At 55.0% G+C, this 13,106-nt stretch overlaps 4 protein-coding genes across 4 annotated transcripts; 1 reads left to right on the top strand and 3 right to left on the bottom strand.

Moving 5' to 3' along the window:
- BXZ73DRAFT_81523 (uncharacterized protein) lies at window positions 1-2,411 on the bottom strand (the record flags this gene model as incomplete). The annotated part of the gene is made up of 7 exons (XM_048023518.1): window positions 1-123; window positions 180-314; window positions 620-664; window positions 1,214-1,380; window positions 1,722-1,788; window positions 1,880-2,061; window positions 2,402-2,411. The coding sequence occupies 7 exons, from the start codon at window positions 2,409-2,411 to the stop codon at window positions 1-3; spliced, it is 729 nt and encodes a 242-aa protein (XP_047872678.1).
- A 723-nt stretch (window positions 2,412-3,134) lies between these two features.
- BXZ73DRAFT_81524 (uncharacterized protein) lies at window positions 3,135-6,204 on the bottom strand (the record flags this gene model as incomplete). The annotated part of the gene is made up of 11 exons (XM_048023519.1): window positions 3,135-3,705; window positions 3,756-3,888; window positions 3,951-4,139; window positions 4,198-4,589; window positions 4,646-4,794; window positions 4,850-5,006; window positions 5,063-5,256; window positions 5,315-5,472; window positions 5,560-5,692; window positions 5,800-5,928; window positions 6,028-6,204. 11 exons carry the CDS (start codon window positions 6,202-6,204, stop codon window positions 3,135-3,137), a joined length of 2,382 nt encoding a protein of 793 aa, XP_047872679.1.
- Window positions 6,205-7,059: 855 nt separating this feature from the next.
- On the bottom strand, window positions 7,060-8,229 carry BXZ73DRAFT_81525 (uncharacterized protein; the record flags this gene model as incomplete). Its single annotated transcript, XM_048023520.1, has 3 exons — window positions 7,060-7,385; window positions 7,446-8,111; window positions 8,160-8,229. The coding sequence occupies 3 exons, from the start codon at window positions 8,227-8,229 to the stop codon at window positions 7,060-7,062; spliced, it is 1,062 nt and encodes a 353-aa protein (XP_047872680.1).
- Window positions 8,230-10,005: 1,776 nt separating this feature from the next.
- BXZ73DRAFT_11835 (uncharacterized protein) lies at window positions 10,006-10,456 on the top strand (the record flags this gene model as incomplete). Its single annotated transcript, XM_048017454.1, has 2 exons — window positions 10,006-10,125; window positions 10,190-10,456. Coding segments are annotated over 2 exons (387 nt in total), but the record flags the coding sequence as incomplete, so codon positions are not given.
- Window positions 10,457-13,106: the final 2,650 nt, after the last annotated feature.

Here is a 13,106-nt window from a genome sequence, read left to right on the forward strand (position 1 = left end):
TCAATATGAATTTAGGAAGCTCTGACCATCTTTACAGAGTTCATCTTTTTCAGCATGTAAAATGCCATCTTCTCCAATGATGCCTCTTATAAAGACTTTGTTTCCAACCTCATAGAAGATGTCCTAAGAATTATTCAAGGATCAGTAAAGGGGCAACACTTCTGCACTAAGAAACTCACATCTAGCAACTCCACAGGAGAAGGTTTATTCACCAACTTCATCGAACTTAAAAAGGCCTCCTCATTCCTCTCCACCCAATTCAGACCAACCACTGGTCCAGTATTGACATACATGATGTCCTTGTCCTCATCAATCTATGAGAGTAACTCAGCAAATTGATATAGTGTGATGAACATAACACATACAGAGACAACGACACCAACCATACTAATGGTGCATCCATGAAAGAAGGATAAAAGAGTAGGCATGGCAGAAAACCTAGTAAGGAAGAGTATCGATCTGTCTGTGAGAGTAGAGTGTGAAGTGAAAGAGACCTGTGAAAAATGATGGACCCATGGTTTTAACTACAGGCACAAGGTTTTCTCACGACCAGGTGGCTATAGAAGTTGTTGAGAAATCACTAGTGTTTCAGCAACTAGAGAGTCTCAAACAAGCTAACCTCCCAGTGATCATAGAGGCTCAACCAAGGCGAGGCCATCAGAAACTAGAACAGCTCAATCAAGGTCAGCCATCAGAAACAGGAACAACTCAATCAAGCCAGGCATTCGGCAACCAGCTTAGCTCAATTAAGCCAGGCATTCGGCAACCAGCTTAGCTCAATTAAGCCAGGCAATCAGTGACTGACTTAGCTCAATCAAGCCAAGCAGTCAGTGACTAGGTTAGCTCAAATGACTAGTAGTCTCAATAAATAGTGTAGCTCAATCAAGCCAATCAGTCAGTTACCAGCTTAGCTCAAATGATCAAGAAGCATTAGCATTTGATACAAGCCTTGCTATATCAAAATGTGTATGGGTCTCATTTGAACAAAGGTACTGCCAACTGAGGAGCGTCTCAAATGAGTAGATCTATCAAGAACTGATGAATGGCTCAAATGAGCAAGAACATCAGTAACTGAACACCAGCTCAAATGAGGGCAAATAAGCGAATACATCAGGGATTTATGTCACACTTATAAGCGAGTCCTTCAGTGATTGTGGGGCAATCTGGTGGCTCTGGAGCCTCCAGAGCAGTCGGAGCACGGTGAGACAAGTACCCTTTTATGGAGCCGCGAGAGCTTGGCCGGCGCCTCCCAGGCACTCCAGAGACACAGCCGCTTGCTCGGCGAGCACTCTGGAGTAGCCCCGAGTATCTTCTCCAGAGTACTCTGGAGCTCTCCTGAGCACACCTGAGCCGAGCCATTTCTAGGGCGAACACCCGGTACTCATGTAGCACACATGTATCGAGCTCAAAAACAAATAATCATTGAGAGACGACTACAACTCATACATATTGGCTAATACAACACAGACCAAAAGGAGCGTAGACGGTACAGGCCTATGTCTCTCCCGAACAATCGAAACTTACCTTGATGGGCACGATACACTGCACAATCTTCCATCCCATGCCCCACTCCTACTTCTCCGGCCCACCGCGAGGCGACGATTGACCCGAGACCGCCCTGTCTTCATCCGGCTCAAGAGCGCAATACGAACGGAACGGTGGGGTAAACTGTGTGCGTAATATCAGCAAACACTCACGTAGAGTGGTGAGACAGGACGTACCAAAGGACGAGGTGACGGTCTTGGACTCGTGTGAGCCGAGGACGGCGATGCGCCCGACGAGGTTCACCTTGAAGAACGTGCTGACGGGGCTGCCAAGAAGCCACAGTTAGCACTGATCCTGAGACGAGGTGCGGGGCGTGACGTGGACGGCTACGCACCTTGCCCTCCGGGTCCGCGGGTACTACCACAATGTCGCCAAATATGACCATCGAGCCCAGGCCACCGTTGGCCTCGCGAGTAGGGGCTTTTGGTACGCGATGCTTCTTGCCACTGACGATGATGCAGGCGTTCTGGCAGATGAACGAATCAAAGGCCTCCGCGGTGGACGCAGTGTACTGACCTGTGAATCGTGATGCGTTGCTGAACGATGTTCTGGAGGTCGTGGAGGATATGGTGCGTGTAGAAGGGTAGGCACGAGAGATGGGGTGCTGATGGAAGGGACAAGGGAGAGAGGGCTGCGAGGGATGGAGACGGACTGCGCGAGGTAGGGCTCTGGCGGGAGGCGACGACGTCAATGTATGGCGTACGTTACATACCGAGATGGCGTCAAGACTCAACACGACGCGGGTGCTGACGCGTCTTTCTGTTCATAGCGGGGAGGGTAAGCCGTCGTCCTTCCGTGTCCTGTTCTTAAGGAGTTTGGTTAGCAGGCAGGGCGCGCGAGCCCTCGTTGCACTTACATGACAACATCGGGAGGAGAGACGGGTAGAGACAGCGAGGAGGAAAGAATTGAAGACGACCGAGAGCCGCGCTGCTGGCAGTGGGCGGTGCCGCCCAGAGGTCTGTGCGTGGGAACAACCTTCCACAACCTGTTCTGGCGGACTTGTGTTCAAGCACTCAAGTCCCTGACCGTTTGATTCTCTTCCCTATATATGTAAGTACTGGCTGCGAAACTCGCCAACATTTTATTGGTCTCCAGTGGCAGCAACCCAGTTTTGTTGCCCCCTTGGCCACTCGCAAGATGTGTGCGCTCGACTGCGTTCGTCTTTCTCACGGCTACAGCCAGGACTCGGCCTTCCCCTGCCGCCCGCGCAACCACTTCAAGTGAGTGTCGCTAAAAACCACGCAACTGGCACGGTCTGAGCGGCTGTACTAGTCACCGGTTTTATTTCTCGTTAATATAACTACCAGAAATCCCGCGTTGTATCACGCCGGTGCGGGAAAGCATACGAGAGCGTATATACGAGTTTCGTGTGCTATACTCACGCGTTACCGCTTGTATCGGAGGATGATATCGAGGACTCTCATGCCACCACTGCAGCACGAGAGACCTCGAGTGATCCTGGCCGTGGCTCTCAAGACGTCGTTAGCAGTCACTGCTACTCTGGAGAGCTCCAGAGCACGCTTGCGCTACTCGAGAGACCTCGGCATCATTAGTCATCGCGCGAGGGCGCTCAAGCGCCCTCCCGGTCATCATTGGCGGCAAGGGAGTGATGCCGAGTCCGGGCCGGGGCTCTGGCGCACGGCGCTTTTTCCTGATGCAGAGGGAAGGAGGAGATCGATGTCTTCGGCCGGGGTGTTCTCGGTGGTGCTCCCTCTAGGAGTTTCCAGTGCTGGTGCTACCATGGACGGTGGGACAGGAGCGTGCGGAATGGTGGTCATGTTGGAGGGCTGAGTGTTTCTCCCAGGGATGGGTGCGGTTCCGTCCAAGGCATAAGTGGTAGAGCGCATGGCGGGAATCGCTGTCGAAGTTGTGGCCGCAACGGTTGTGGACATCGCGGACGTTGAGAGCGGGTTTGACATGGAGATGGCAGTGGGTATGGATGGGGGCAAAGCTGATGCGTCGGCCGATGAGGCAACTGCGGGTGACCCAGACGGGCGCAAGTGCGCTGCCCCACGGAGATTCACGATGACCGGCATGTGAACATGTTGTAATATCTGCCACGCATCAATACGCCGTTTAAGCGTGTTCCGCTTCTCTTGTACGGCCGCCTGAGAGCTCTCTCCAGTTGACATCTTGGCCTGCATGGCTCTTAAAGCACGCCTGTCACAGTCTCAGTATCTTCATACTGTGACCAACATTTATTGACTTACTGCTGCTCCTCCAAGTCGAGCCCAACCTGCAGGAAGACCCCAGGCGAAACCTCGTGCGGAGGCAAGATTCCGGCTTGCATCTCAATGGCTTCCTGTTCGGCAATCTCTAGACGAACAGCCTTCAGGCTTACAGCTACCAATATCAGTGTTGTCAGCGGCGGAGGCTGACTCCGATTTGATTATATGATGACTCACTGGCCCGAGGCTCCTCGTACGGGTCCGGCACAGATCCGGGCGCATTCTGCCACGCTGTAAGTTCGGCTTCCCACTTCGGAACGGCGTTCTTAGAGAGAGGAGGAAGATTTGCGGTAAAGTCGTCGTGCACTTGATTTTGTCGCTTGCTCCATTGATCTGCGGTGCGTAGCCCCTTGAGAAAGAAGCTGGCTGTGTCGTCGTCGTCAGCTGGACTGTGAAGTCTCCGAGACATTTTGGAAATACTCACCCATCGCCAAGATCTTTTGCCAATTCCAAGCGCCCTCGTGGTCGTCAACGACCTCGTGCCGACCGCCGGGCTCCATCTCGCGGGTGCTTGTGTGAACTGGATTCAGATGGCTCCAATGCGATTCAATGCCCTCACCGTAAGTCCGCCCAACAAGCGCCAGGAAATTCAGTGACCACTGCGCGTGGTTCGGACCATGAACGTGCCAGTGCTTCTTGGGGATTGCGAAGCGTAGGTTGAGATTCGCAATCGCGTTGCTGAGCTCCTCCGGGAGATCCATCGCCCTCTGGGGGAGACGCTTGTGCCACTGGCACGCGAGATCATACGATATCAGAAGGGAGGAGGGTGGCAATCCGGTCGTAGTCGAACCGAGGAGGTAGTCGAAGATTGCATATCTGTTGAATGTCATGGTTGCCTCTCCTACACACACAAAACGAAGAAATGTACTCACTTCTCTCCCAAGAATATGTCTCCCATCCCGCTTTTTCGGCATAGGGCATGACGCGCGCACAGGATTGCACCGACACCGGATGTGATGTAGCCCTCCCGATGAATGTTCGCATTAAGAATAGCCTTGTGTTCGGCCGTGCAGCTGCTTTTCTAAATGGGACTCGTGAGAGATACTTCCCAGCAGGTAAATCAAGCACAAACTGACCTCTGCTTGCTCCCCGACAGAGTTGATGAACCTCGTGAAACTGTTTGTCTCTACAAAATACGACCAGCCCTGGGAGAGTGTGATACTGTCTAGTCCGCGGTCTTTGAGCTTTGCACGGAAATTGCCATCCATCATCAGGAAAAGCGTGTATAGCCATCTTACGAAACGCAGCATAATCAGCAAGAATGACATACAGTGCTGCATATGACTCACCTGTTGATGTTCGTCTCCGCGTCCCAATCGGGAGGCAGGTTCTTTCCCGGGTGCGGACAGGCTGGGCATTCAACAGCGAGCTCCCCTGGTTGCGTATTCGCGGCTCCAGCCGGATCGTGTCCGCGTCCCGCGCGCTTGAGAGCTACGAGATGGCGCCATAATCGGACACAATGCGACATTTGCCGGTAACGGACCTACAGCCGGCGCTGGATAAGCGTACGTGGGTCTCGAGCACCAGAGGTGCTTACTCACCAAATTGGCTGCATAGCCTGAATTGTCTGTGATGCGCTGTAGTGTCTGCTCGAAATCGTTTAGATTTGTTTTGGCTTGAAAGTTTAGCTCGTGGAAGAAGTTGAGAATGTGGAAAGTTGCTGCGGTAGCTGGCTTGGATGTCGTCGCCGGAAACCATCCTTGGCGAAAGATTTGAACCCATTCGGGCATGAAAGTGCTGTCATGACGGAGGCACTGACAGAAGCGCACTTCCACTTTATGCATACCATCGGTATTGACCACTACCAGACGTCGTGTAGTCGGAGATGGGCATGGACACGAGTCGCCATCGTGCCCGAGTTGGAGCACAACACCAAGTTCGCGTAACCCGACTTTGATGAACTTGGAACCGTCCCAGCGCTGTCAAGCCCATAGTAAGCAATAATTCCGTAGCATAGAATACGTCGCAAACAACGTGCCTCAAGAATGTGAAGTGGGATGTCTGTGTGTCGATCGATTGCGCACACCTGACAATACAGACGACGCGAGTGACATTGGCTACACCGGAACGTTGCGCCGGGCCGCTTGCAGGTGCGGCACACGCTGGAATGTATGTGTTCGGATCCTTCGTAACGCAGGAGCTCGTCGAGGAAGTCCTGCCGAAGAGGAAGCCATTCCTCAATTTTACGCTGAGACCGTGATATGAACTCAGCCTCGGCAAAATGTTTGGTGTGAGATATGTAATCGGAACGTACTGCTGCCCTATGTTCCGTCCTCTTGCTCCTTTTAGACTTCTGCATAGCTGTAGAGTCGACGGAATCAATACCAGTGTGGCTTTCTTGATAGAGATCGAGAATCTCGCCCGTCGCTGACGACTCAGATGTGGTGGGCAGAACGGGTACCGGTACATTATTCTGGCCCTCTTGGCGCATTGCGACCCTTCCGTCTGGCAGCGAGTAAACATGAACCGATCGGGTCTGCTGAATGACACTAGGTATTGTTTCTGTGGTATCTGGGGTGATAGAAAGTGCAGGGGAGGGGAGAGGATTGACGTGTCGACGTTGAACTTGATTTCGTTGTCGCTTTGGTTGTCGAGTCGAGTTTGATGACTCCCCTTCCCGTTTTCGGCCTCCAGCCATTTATATGATACCTCAGGGCGCAGGGATATCGATAAGAAAGGGAATGAGCAGAGGTGTATAGGAGCCTGAATAGTATGAGAGGATGAAATGCGACTGAGGAGCACCGGTCAGGCGCAGTGCTGCCACAACTATCAGTGTGCGTTTCACTCCGGGATCCTCGGATTTTGCTCTCGCACAGGCCTTTTCGCAGCTCCGAACATCTACGTAGCCTGTGGAACTTCGCAGAGATATTTAGGCTATTAAAATACGGCACTGATACTCGTATATGTTGTTCCACATGGCTGTTCGAACTGAAGCAGGGTACGCCAGCCACGGCAGTGGCGCTGGACTCTGCTCGCGCTAGATTAAATGTTGGTTTGGGATTCCGAGTCACACCACGGACAGCAGGCTACGCCGCACATTTCCCTCCGCGAACGTACCGCCCACCGACTGTACGCACCACGCTCCGAGCAAAGTTCTCGCGACGCGAAAACTGACGCAAGACTGGACATTGATGTGTACCAGCTACTCCGAAGTTGAGTTACAGCGTCACAGCAATAGTCGTCGTGTAGCCCACATATCAATGCATCACACGAGCTCCCTCAAGTCGTAAAAGGGAACAAGCCAAGATTGTTCATTGCACATCTACTAACTCGTGCATTTAGAGGACTAATCGGTAGATACTACGTTAACTCGTCCAGCCTCGCGGGCGTTGAAATAGCGAGCAACAGCCTCCCTCCGACTCGTGTACTTCTTGTGACAGTTGTGGGGGACACCGTTCGTAGCGTCATTGCACTCTTCCCATGAATCGAAAACCCCAACGCGCCGCCCGACCGTGACGACGTACCAGCTATTGTTGAACATGTCCGGGGGTGCTATGAACTCGTCGGCCGGCTGGGGGACATCTCCAAAGTTGTCAAAGGCGTTTATATCGGAGACACTATTCTCGTATTCGCCCTCGCTATGGTCGACGTCATAGAACCTGTTGTTGTTGTCTATACGTAGAATTCATCAGTCACAATCCAAAACGTCGTGCACATAAGGAACTCGCATACCAGACTGACGATCAATTATGATCGGATGGGCAGCCACTGACGGCAGCGGAGAGCCCCAACGGGGCGCGTTGACCTCAGGCTGGATCTGGGACAGGCCGAGAAGAGGCGAGGGAAGGGGCGTCGAGCGCAGCCGAGCAGATGCGCCCGCGAGGGTGCGCGATGAGCCGGAGTTCAGGATAGGCCCAGGAGAGACTGGGGTACGGATGTGGGCGGAGGGAGCTGGAGTGAGACCACGAGCGGGGGATCCAAGGGCTGGGACCCGGCCACGGGCAGGGGAGGAAAGCACCGGGGAACGGCTGGGAGCGGGGGATGTACCGCCCTGCGCGCGGCGACGGATGGGGGACGCCGGGATGGATAGTGAGCCGCCCAACTGAGCCGTGGGGACTTGGGAGAATGGTCCACTGATGACACGACGCCCCAGCGAGGTAAGCGGGGTAACCGTGGCGCGCTGTTGGCCTTCAGTGCCCGCCCGGGTGTAGACGTTGACAACTGCCCCTGGAGAGACAGTTATACGGACTTGAGCTGGGGGAGTGGGTCGATCTGCCTCTCGCTGGGCGGGAACGGCTGGGCTCGGCGGGTCGCCCAAGGATAGGGCGGCGAGGTCGGGGAGGTCGTCGGTGTGGGCAGCGCGGCTGTGGGTTTGATTGTTTCGGGAGTGAGAGCCGCCTACTTCGGATTTAGTATGCAGATCACACTCGTGCTGCAAATACTCACCCTGGGAGGCTCCTCTGCGCGAAGAGCCATTGAGGCGTTCAGGAGGGTCGGGGGGAGACGAAATATGCATGGCAGTTGAAGAGGATGAGACGCAGCGATGGTGGGGGGAAAGAGAAACACGCTGACGTGGGACTGAGCTGACTCAAGGGACTAAATATCCACCTCGTCGCTTCTGTGACGGCATGCGCGCGAGCGTTCGTTCATCGGGTAGGCTGAGGCTCTATATCAGCGCCGCCAGGCCATGCCGCGTGGATCAAGCCCCCTCCTCGCCCACCTCACCTGATCCTCTTGTCCCAGGCGTACTTCTTCCCTCATTGACTTCCGTGAACTTGCTCATATGGGACGCCCGAGGTGGACCACCAACGACCAAGAGGTGTGGTTCGGTGACCGCAATGCAGCCTTTCTGAACGCACAGGCAGGTGGAGACGTCCGGGTCTTCTTCAGTTCTACGCTCGAGGCCTTTACCGAAAAATGGCCGATTGCGCCGCCGACTGAAGAAGAAGTCAACGAGGCGAACGGTAGCGTTGAGAAGGCCCAGGAAAACAAACGGCTCGTGCTAGGTAACGTGAGTGATGAGTCACTGTCATGCACTTCCCCAACTCACCATTCATCGACAGCAAATAGAGTGCCTCTTTTATAACCGCAACAGGGGGAATAAACCGCGCCGTGGTGGTCGCGGCCGCGGCCGAGGTCACGGAAATGGCCGCGAAACGATGAGTAGCGGTCGGAAACCCACACCGCTTCTCGACTTGCAGCGTCGGAAGCCTCAGATACTCAGACCCCATCAGGCCTATATGCACCTATTCAAGAACGAGCTGAAGCAGAAGATCCAGGACAGCTACGCATCTTACCTTCGCGGTGAACATCCCACTATCGCATTCAGTGCCGACGCTGGCAAACCCCTCGACATGTGGCCGTTCAAGAACAAAGAATGCGAACGTCTTCTGGACCTGGAGTCGGATTCAGTCAAGCGTCAAGTTGAAGAGTACCGAAACACGCACTACATGGAGCGCCTTCCGACGCCGCTGGTGTTCGAGGAGCTCATGACCGGCGAGAAGGAGACAGTGCGAGAGAAAGTGGTTACATTGCAGCAGTACGTACCACCACATTGTCGCTTTTCAGTCTCTCATCTGACGACCATTCGTGCAGCGTCATCGGAGACCTCGGACGTGTTGCTCTGGATGTGCTGAAGGCGATAGAGGAGCAGACCGGGTACAAGGGTGCGTTCATGCTAGGAGGGCCGTCCCCGGAAACCGGTGATCTTCTGACCCTCTCGTGAGTTGAGGATTTTTTTTCGGCGCTGCACGTATTAACACAAAATGCAGGATCATGAATGGGGAAACACTCACGCATGGAAACCTTTGGTCCCAGTCGTCTGAGGAATGGCCCACGGTTCAACATTCCTTCGAGAGCTTCATCGCCAAATGCTTCGGTGAGTCAAGTCAACCCTTGAGAGTGTTATTGGAACTCACCTTAGCCTCCAGATCCCCTTCTACCTCAGCAGCTCTCCGCGATCTACCACAGCAAAGCGAGTGACGAGCCTGACACAGTACCGGCAGATGCCGAAGGCACTCACGGTCCCCAGGCACCCGGTTCCTCGTCTCATCCACCAACGTCTACGTCTTCAGACCCCAGCCCTCCTGCTCCTGCTCCTGCTCCTGCTCCTCTCTCCCCTGAAGGCTCTCCGCCGTCTTCTCCGCCTGTCCAGCACTCTCCAGCGTCTTCACTGTCGTACGATGCGCAACGCTATGCCAACATCGCCCGAAACCGTGCCGTGCTGGAACAGCTCAATCATGGCAAGACACTAGATGAAGCGAAGGCGGCAATCGATAGCGAAGCCACAACTCCTCAATGGATGGTTGAAGCCCAAGCCTACCTAGAAGGTGTAAGCGACGCGCAATGGTGGAAGGACTTACTGGAGCTCTGGAAGAGGTTTGAGCATGTGATGTTGACGTCGGGGAATCAAGTGAGTATCTGTTCTTCTAGTGGCGTACTTGCCACTCATCTCACGTTAGTCTTCAAGCAGGAAGCGCTTGCCGACCAAGAACCGCCCTGACGAGGTGAAGCAATGGATCAAGGGTGGGCGACAGTACGGCCGTCCTCCCGAGATCAAGAACATCACCCTTTTCGCTACTGCAGCGAAACGCTGGTGGTGCCGTCTTCAACCCGACTTCCGTTGTGCCGAAGATTTCACCTGGCCTCTTCCTCGCACTGTCGACTCAGACTCGGACTGGGAGGATCTGCTCCTTGGCGGCAGCAATGGGCTCTTCATAGCCATCATGTGCCTTTCGTGGTGGCTGGCCCATGGCGGAGAGGCTCTGGCCCTTCAAGAGGTAGCAGACGATGTATCATGGACTCTGAAACAATTGGCACCGCCTACCCCCGCGATCACGTCCACCGACACATCCCAGACCCCCGGTACGAAGGCGACACCCACTACAATGCCTCTTGGAGCTTCCACATCCGCGAGCCTGCTCCCTGACGCGTCCGGGCCCGCCGGGGCAACGGCAACACCCGGGATCCCGCGCCCCGACGCATCCCAGCTCGGTGGGACGACGACGATGCCCGCAACGACTTCGATCTCTCCCCCCGATGCATCCCAACCCCCCGGTACGAAGGCGACACCCACTACAATGCCTCTTGGGGCTTCCACATCCGCGAGCCTGCTCCCTGACGCGTCCGGGCCCGCTGGAGCAACGGCAACGCCCGGGATCCCGCGCCCCGACGCATCCCAGCTCGGTGGGACGACGACGATGCCCGCAACGACTTCGATCTCTCCCCCCGATGCATCCCAACCCCCCGGTACGAAGGCGACACCCACTACAATGCCTCTTGGGGCTTCCACATCCGCGAGCCTGCTCCCTGACGCGTCCGGGCCCGCCGGGGCAACGGCAACACCCGGGATCCCGCGCCCCGACGCATCCCAGCTCGGTGTAGCGGCGATGACACACGCGCTACTGGGGATAACGTCCCCCGGTGCGTCCATGCTTGCAGGTCAAAAGGACACACCTACTACAACGCCGCCCGGAGCTCCTGCATCTGAAATCGTGCTATCAACTGACGGCATCAGTACCCCAGCAAAGCGCAAGAACAATGGCGACGATGACACTGAAAGTCCGTTACGCAAGAAGCACAACATGGGCATTTCAGGTGACACTCAAACGTAGAATGTTGGCGTAATCGTACGTACGTAACCCCACCGCTCGGTTGAACTACGTTACTCGTATGAAGTCATTATTAATGCAAGCCGTGTGATGGTTGGCATGCTTTAACACGCCCCGACGCTTCTAACAATCCCCCGACACGCCGTAATACGTGGAAACCTCATTGACAATGCCCCGACGGGTTGTAGTACTCTCCGAAGTTTCTGACAATACTCCGACGCGCTGTAATACCTGGAGACGTCATTGAGAATGCCCCGACGCGCTGTAATACGTGGAAACGTCATTGACAATCCGCCGACGTGCTGTAATACCTGGAGACGTTTCTGACAATACCCCGACGCGCTGTAATACCTGCAGACGTCATTGACAATCCCCCGACGCGCTGTAGTACTCACCGACCCTTCTGACAATCCCCCAACGCGCTGTAGTACTCCCCTACCCTTCTGACAATGGCCCGACGCGCTGTAGTACTCCCCGACGCTTCTAACAATCCCCCGACGTGCTGTAATACCTGCAGACGTCATTGACAATCCCTCGACGCGCTGTAATACCCGGAGACGTTTCTGACAATCCCCCGACGCGCTGTAGTACTCTCCGACCTTTCTGACAATGTCCCGACCCGCTGTAGTACTCCCCGACGCTTCTGACAATGGCCCGACGCGCTGTATTACTCCCCGACGCTTCTAACAATCCCCCGACGCGCTGTATTACCCGGAGACGTTTCTGACAATCCCCCGACGCGCTGTAGTACTCCCCTACCCTTCTGACAATCCCCCGACGCGCTGTAGTACTCACCGACCCTTCTGACAATGCCCCGACGCGCTGTATTACCTTTGCAACATATTACAGAAGCCTGAAGCCTTGTAATACTTCTCTGATGTTTTTAACAAGAACCAGACACTCTGTAATACTCCAGACACTTCTGAAGTATAACAACAGCCTGGCCGCATTGTTTGATTTTACAAGGTGGCCACGAATCACGCAACGCTTCCACCACGAACCTGGGGTATTGTTTTACAATCTTGGTGACCACAGGTGCGGACGTTCTGAAGACATACCTGTACACCATGCTCCCACGGAGCCGGTGGCTGCCGCACCTCCACATCGCCTTGAATCCCCGGTGGCAAGTGAATGGTGTTGGGTCGCTGGCTTGCATGGGAGCGCGCGGCGCCACATTGAAACTGTCGGCAAGGCTGAGGAATCAGGCCTCACAAGTGACCGACCCGTGGCCATGGGCGACGTACTCAAGCGTATCTTTGTACCCGCAGTCTTGAGGGTGTGGGCTTTCGCCGGTGTGGGTGAGGTGTTCAAAGCCATGTGTCAACACAAGTGTGTACGTGAGCGAGATGCTGAGAGCGGGGAATGAGGAAGAACTCACCGTGTCTTGATACATCGCGCGCGAGTGTGAGTGGCACATCGTGCTTGGGGGATGATGGTGGTCGCGGATAAAGCCCAGTAGGCGCGCAACCCAGCACACGCGCCCGTGTCTGGAAACAATAGGGAGGCCAAAGCAGGACGCCACTGCGGCGCCTCCGTGACTATCAGCAGGAAATCCTACGTCTCAGGGTCATTCTCCACGCTGACGAGAACCGTGTACTTGACCTACCCGGCGGCCGCTCTTCGGAGGTGCACTGGGCCCTGCTGCCCGAGCGTCTTGATCATCATCGCCTCACCCGCAATCAACTCATGGTGCCATCTGCAAACAATGCGCCAGATCTGACGCTTCCCAGCCAGCTCTCGAGAGTGAGATCGCTTTCAACGTCAATCTTCCATCGCCTAACGT

The sequence above is a fragment of the Epithele typhae genome (genome assembly GCF_022376455.1).
Source record: "Epithele typhae strain CBS 203.58 chromosome Unknown BXZ73scaffold_83, whole genome shotgun sequence".
Taxonomy (NCBI): Eukaryota; Fungi; Basidiomycota; class Agaricomycetes; order Polyporales; family Epitheliaceae; genus Epithele; species Epithele typhae.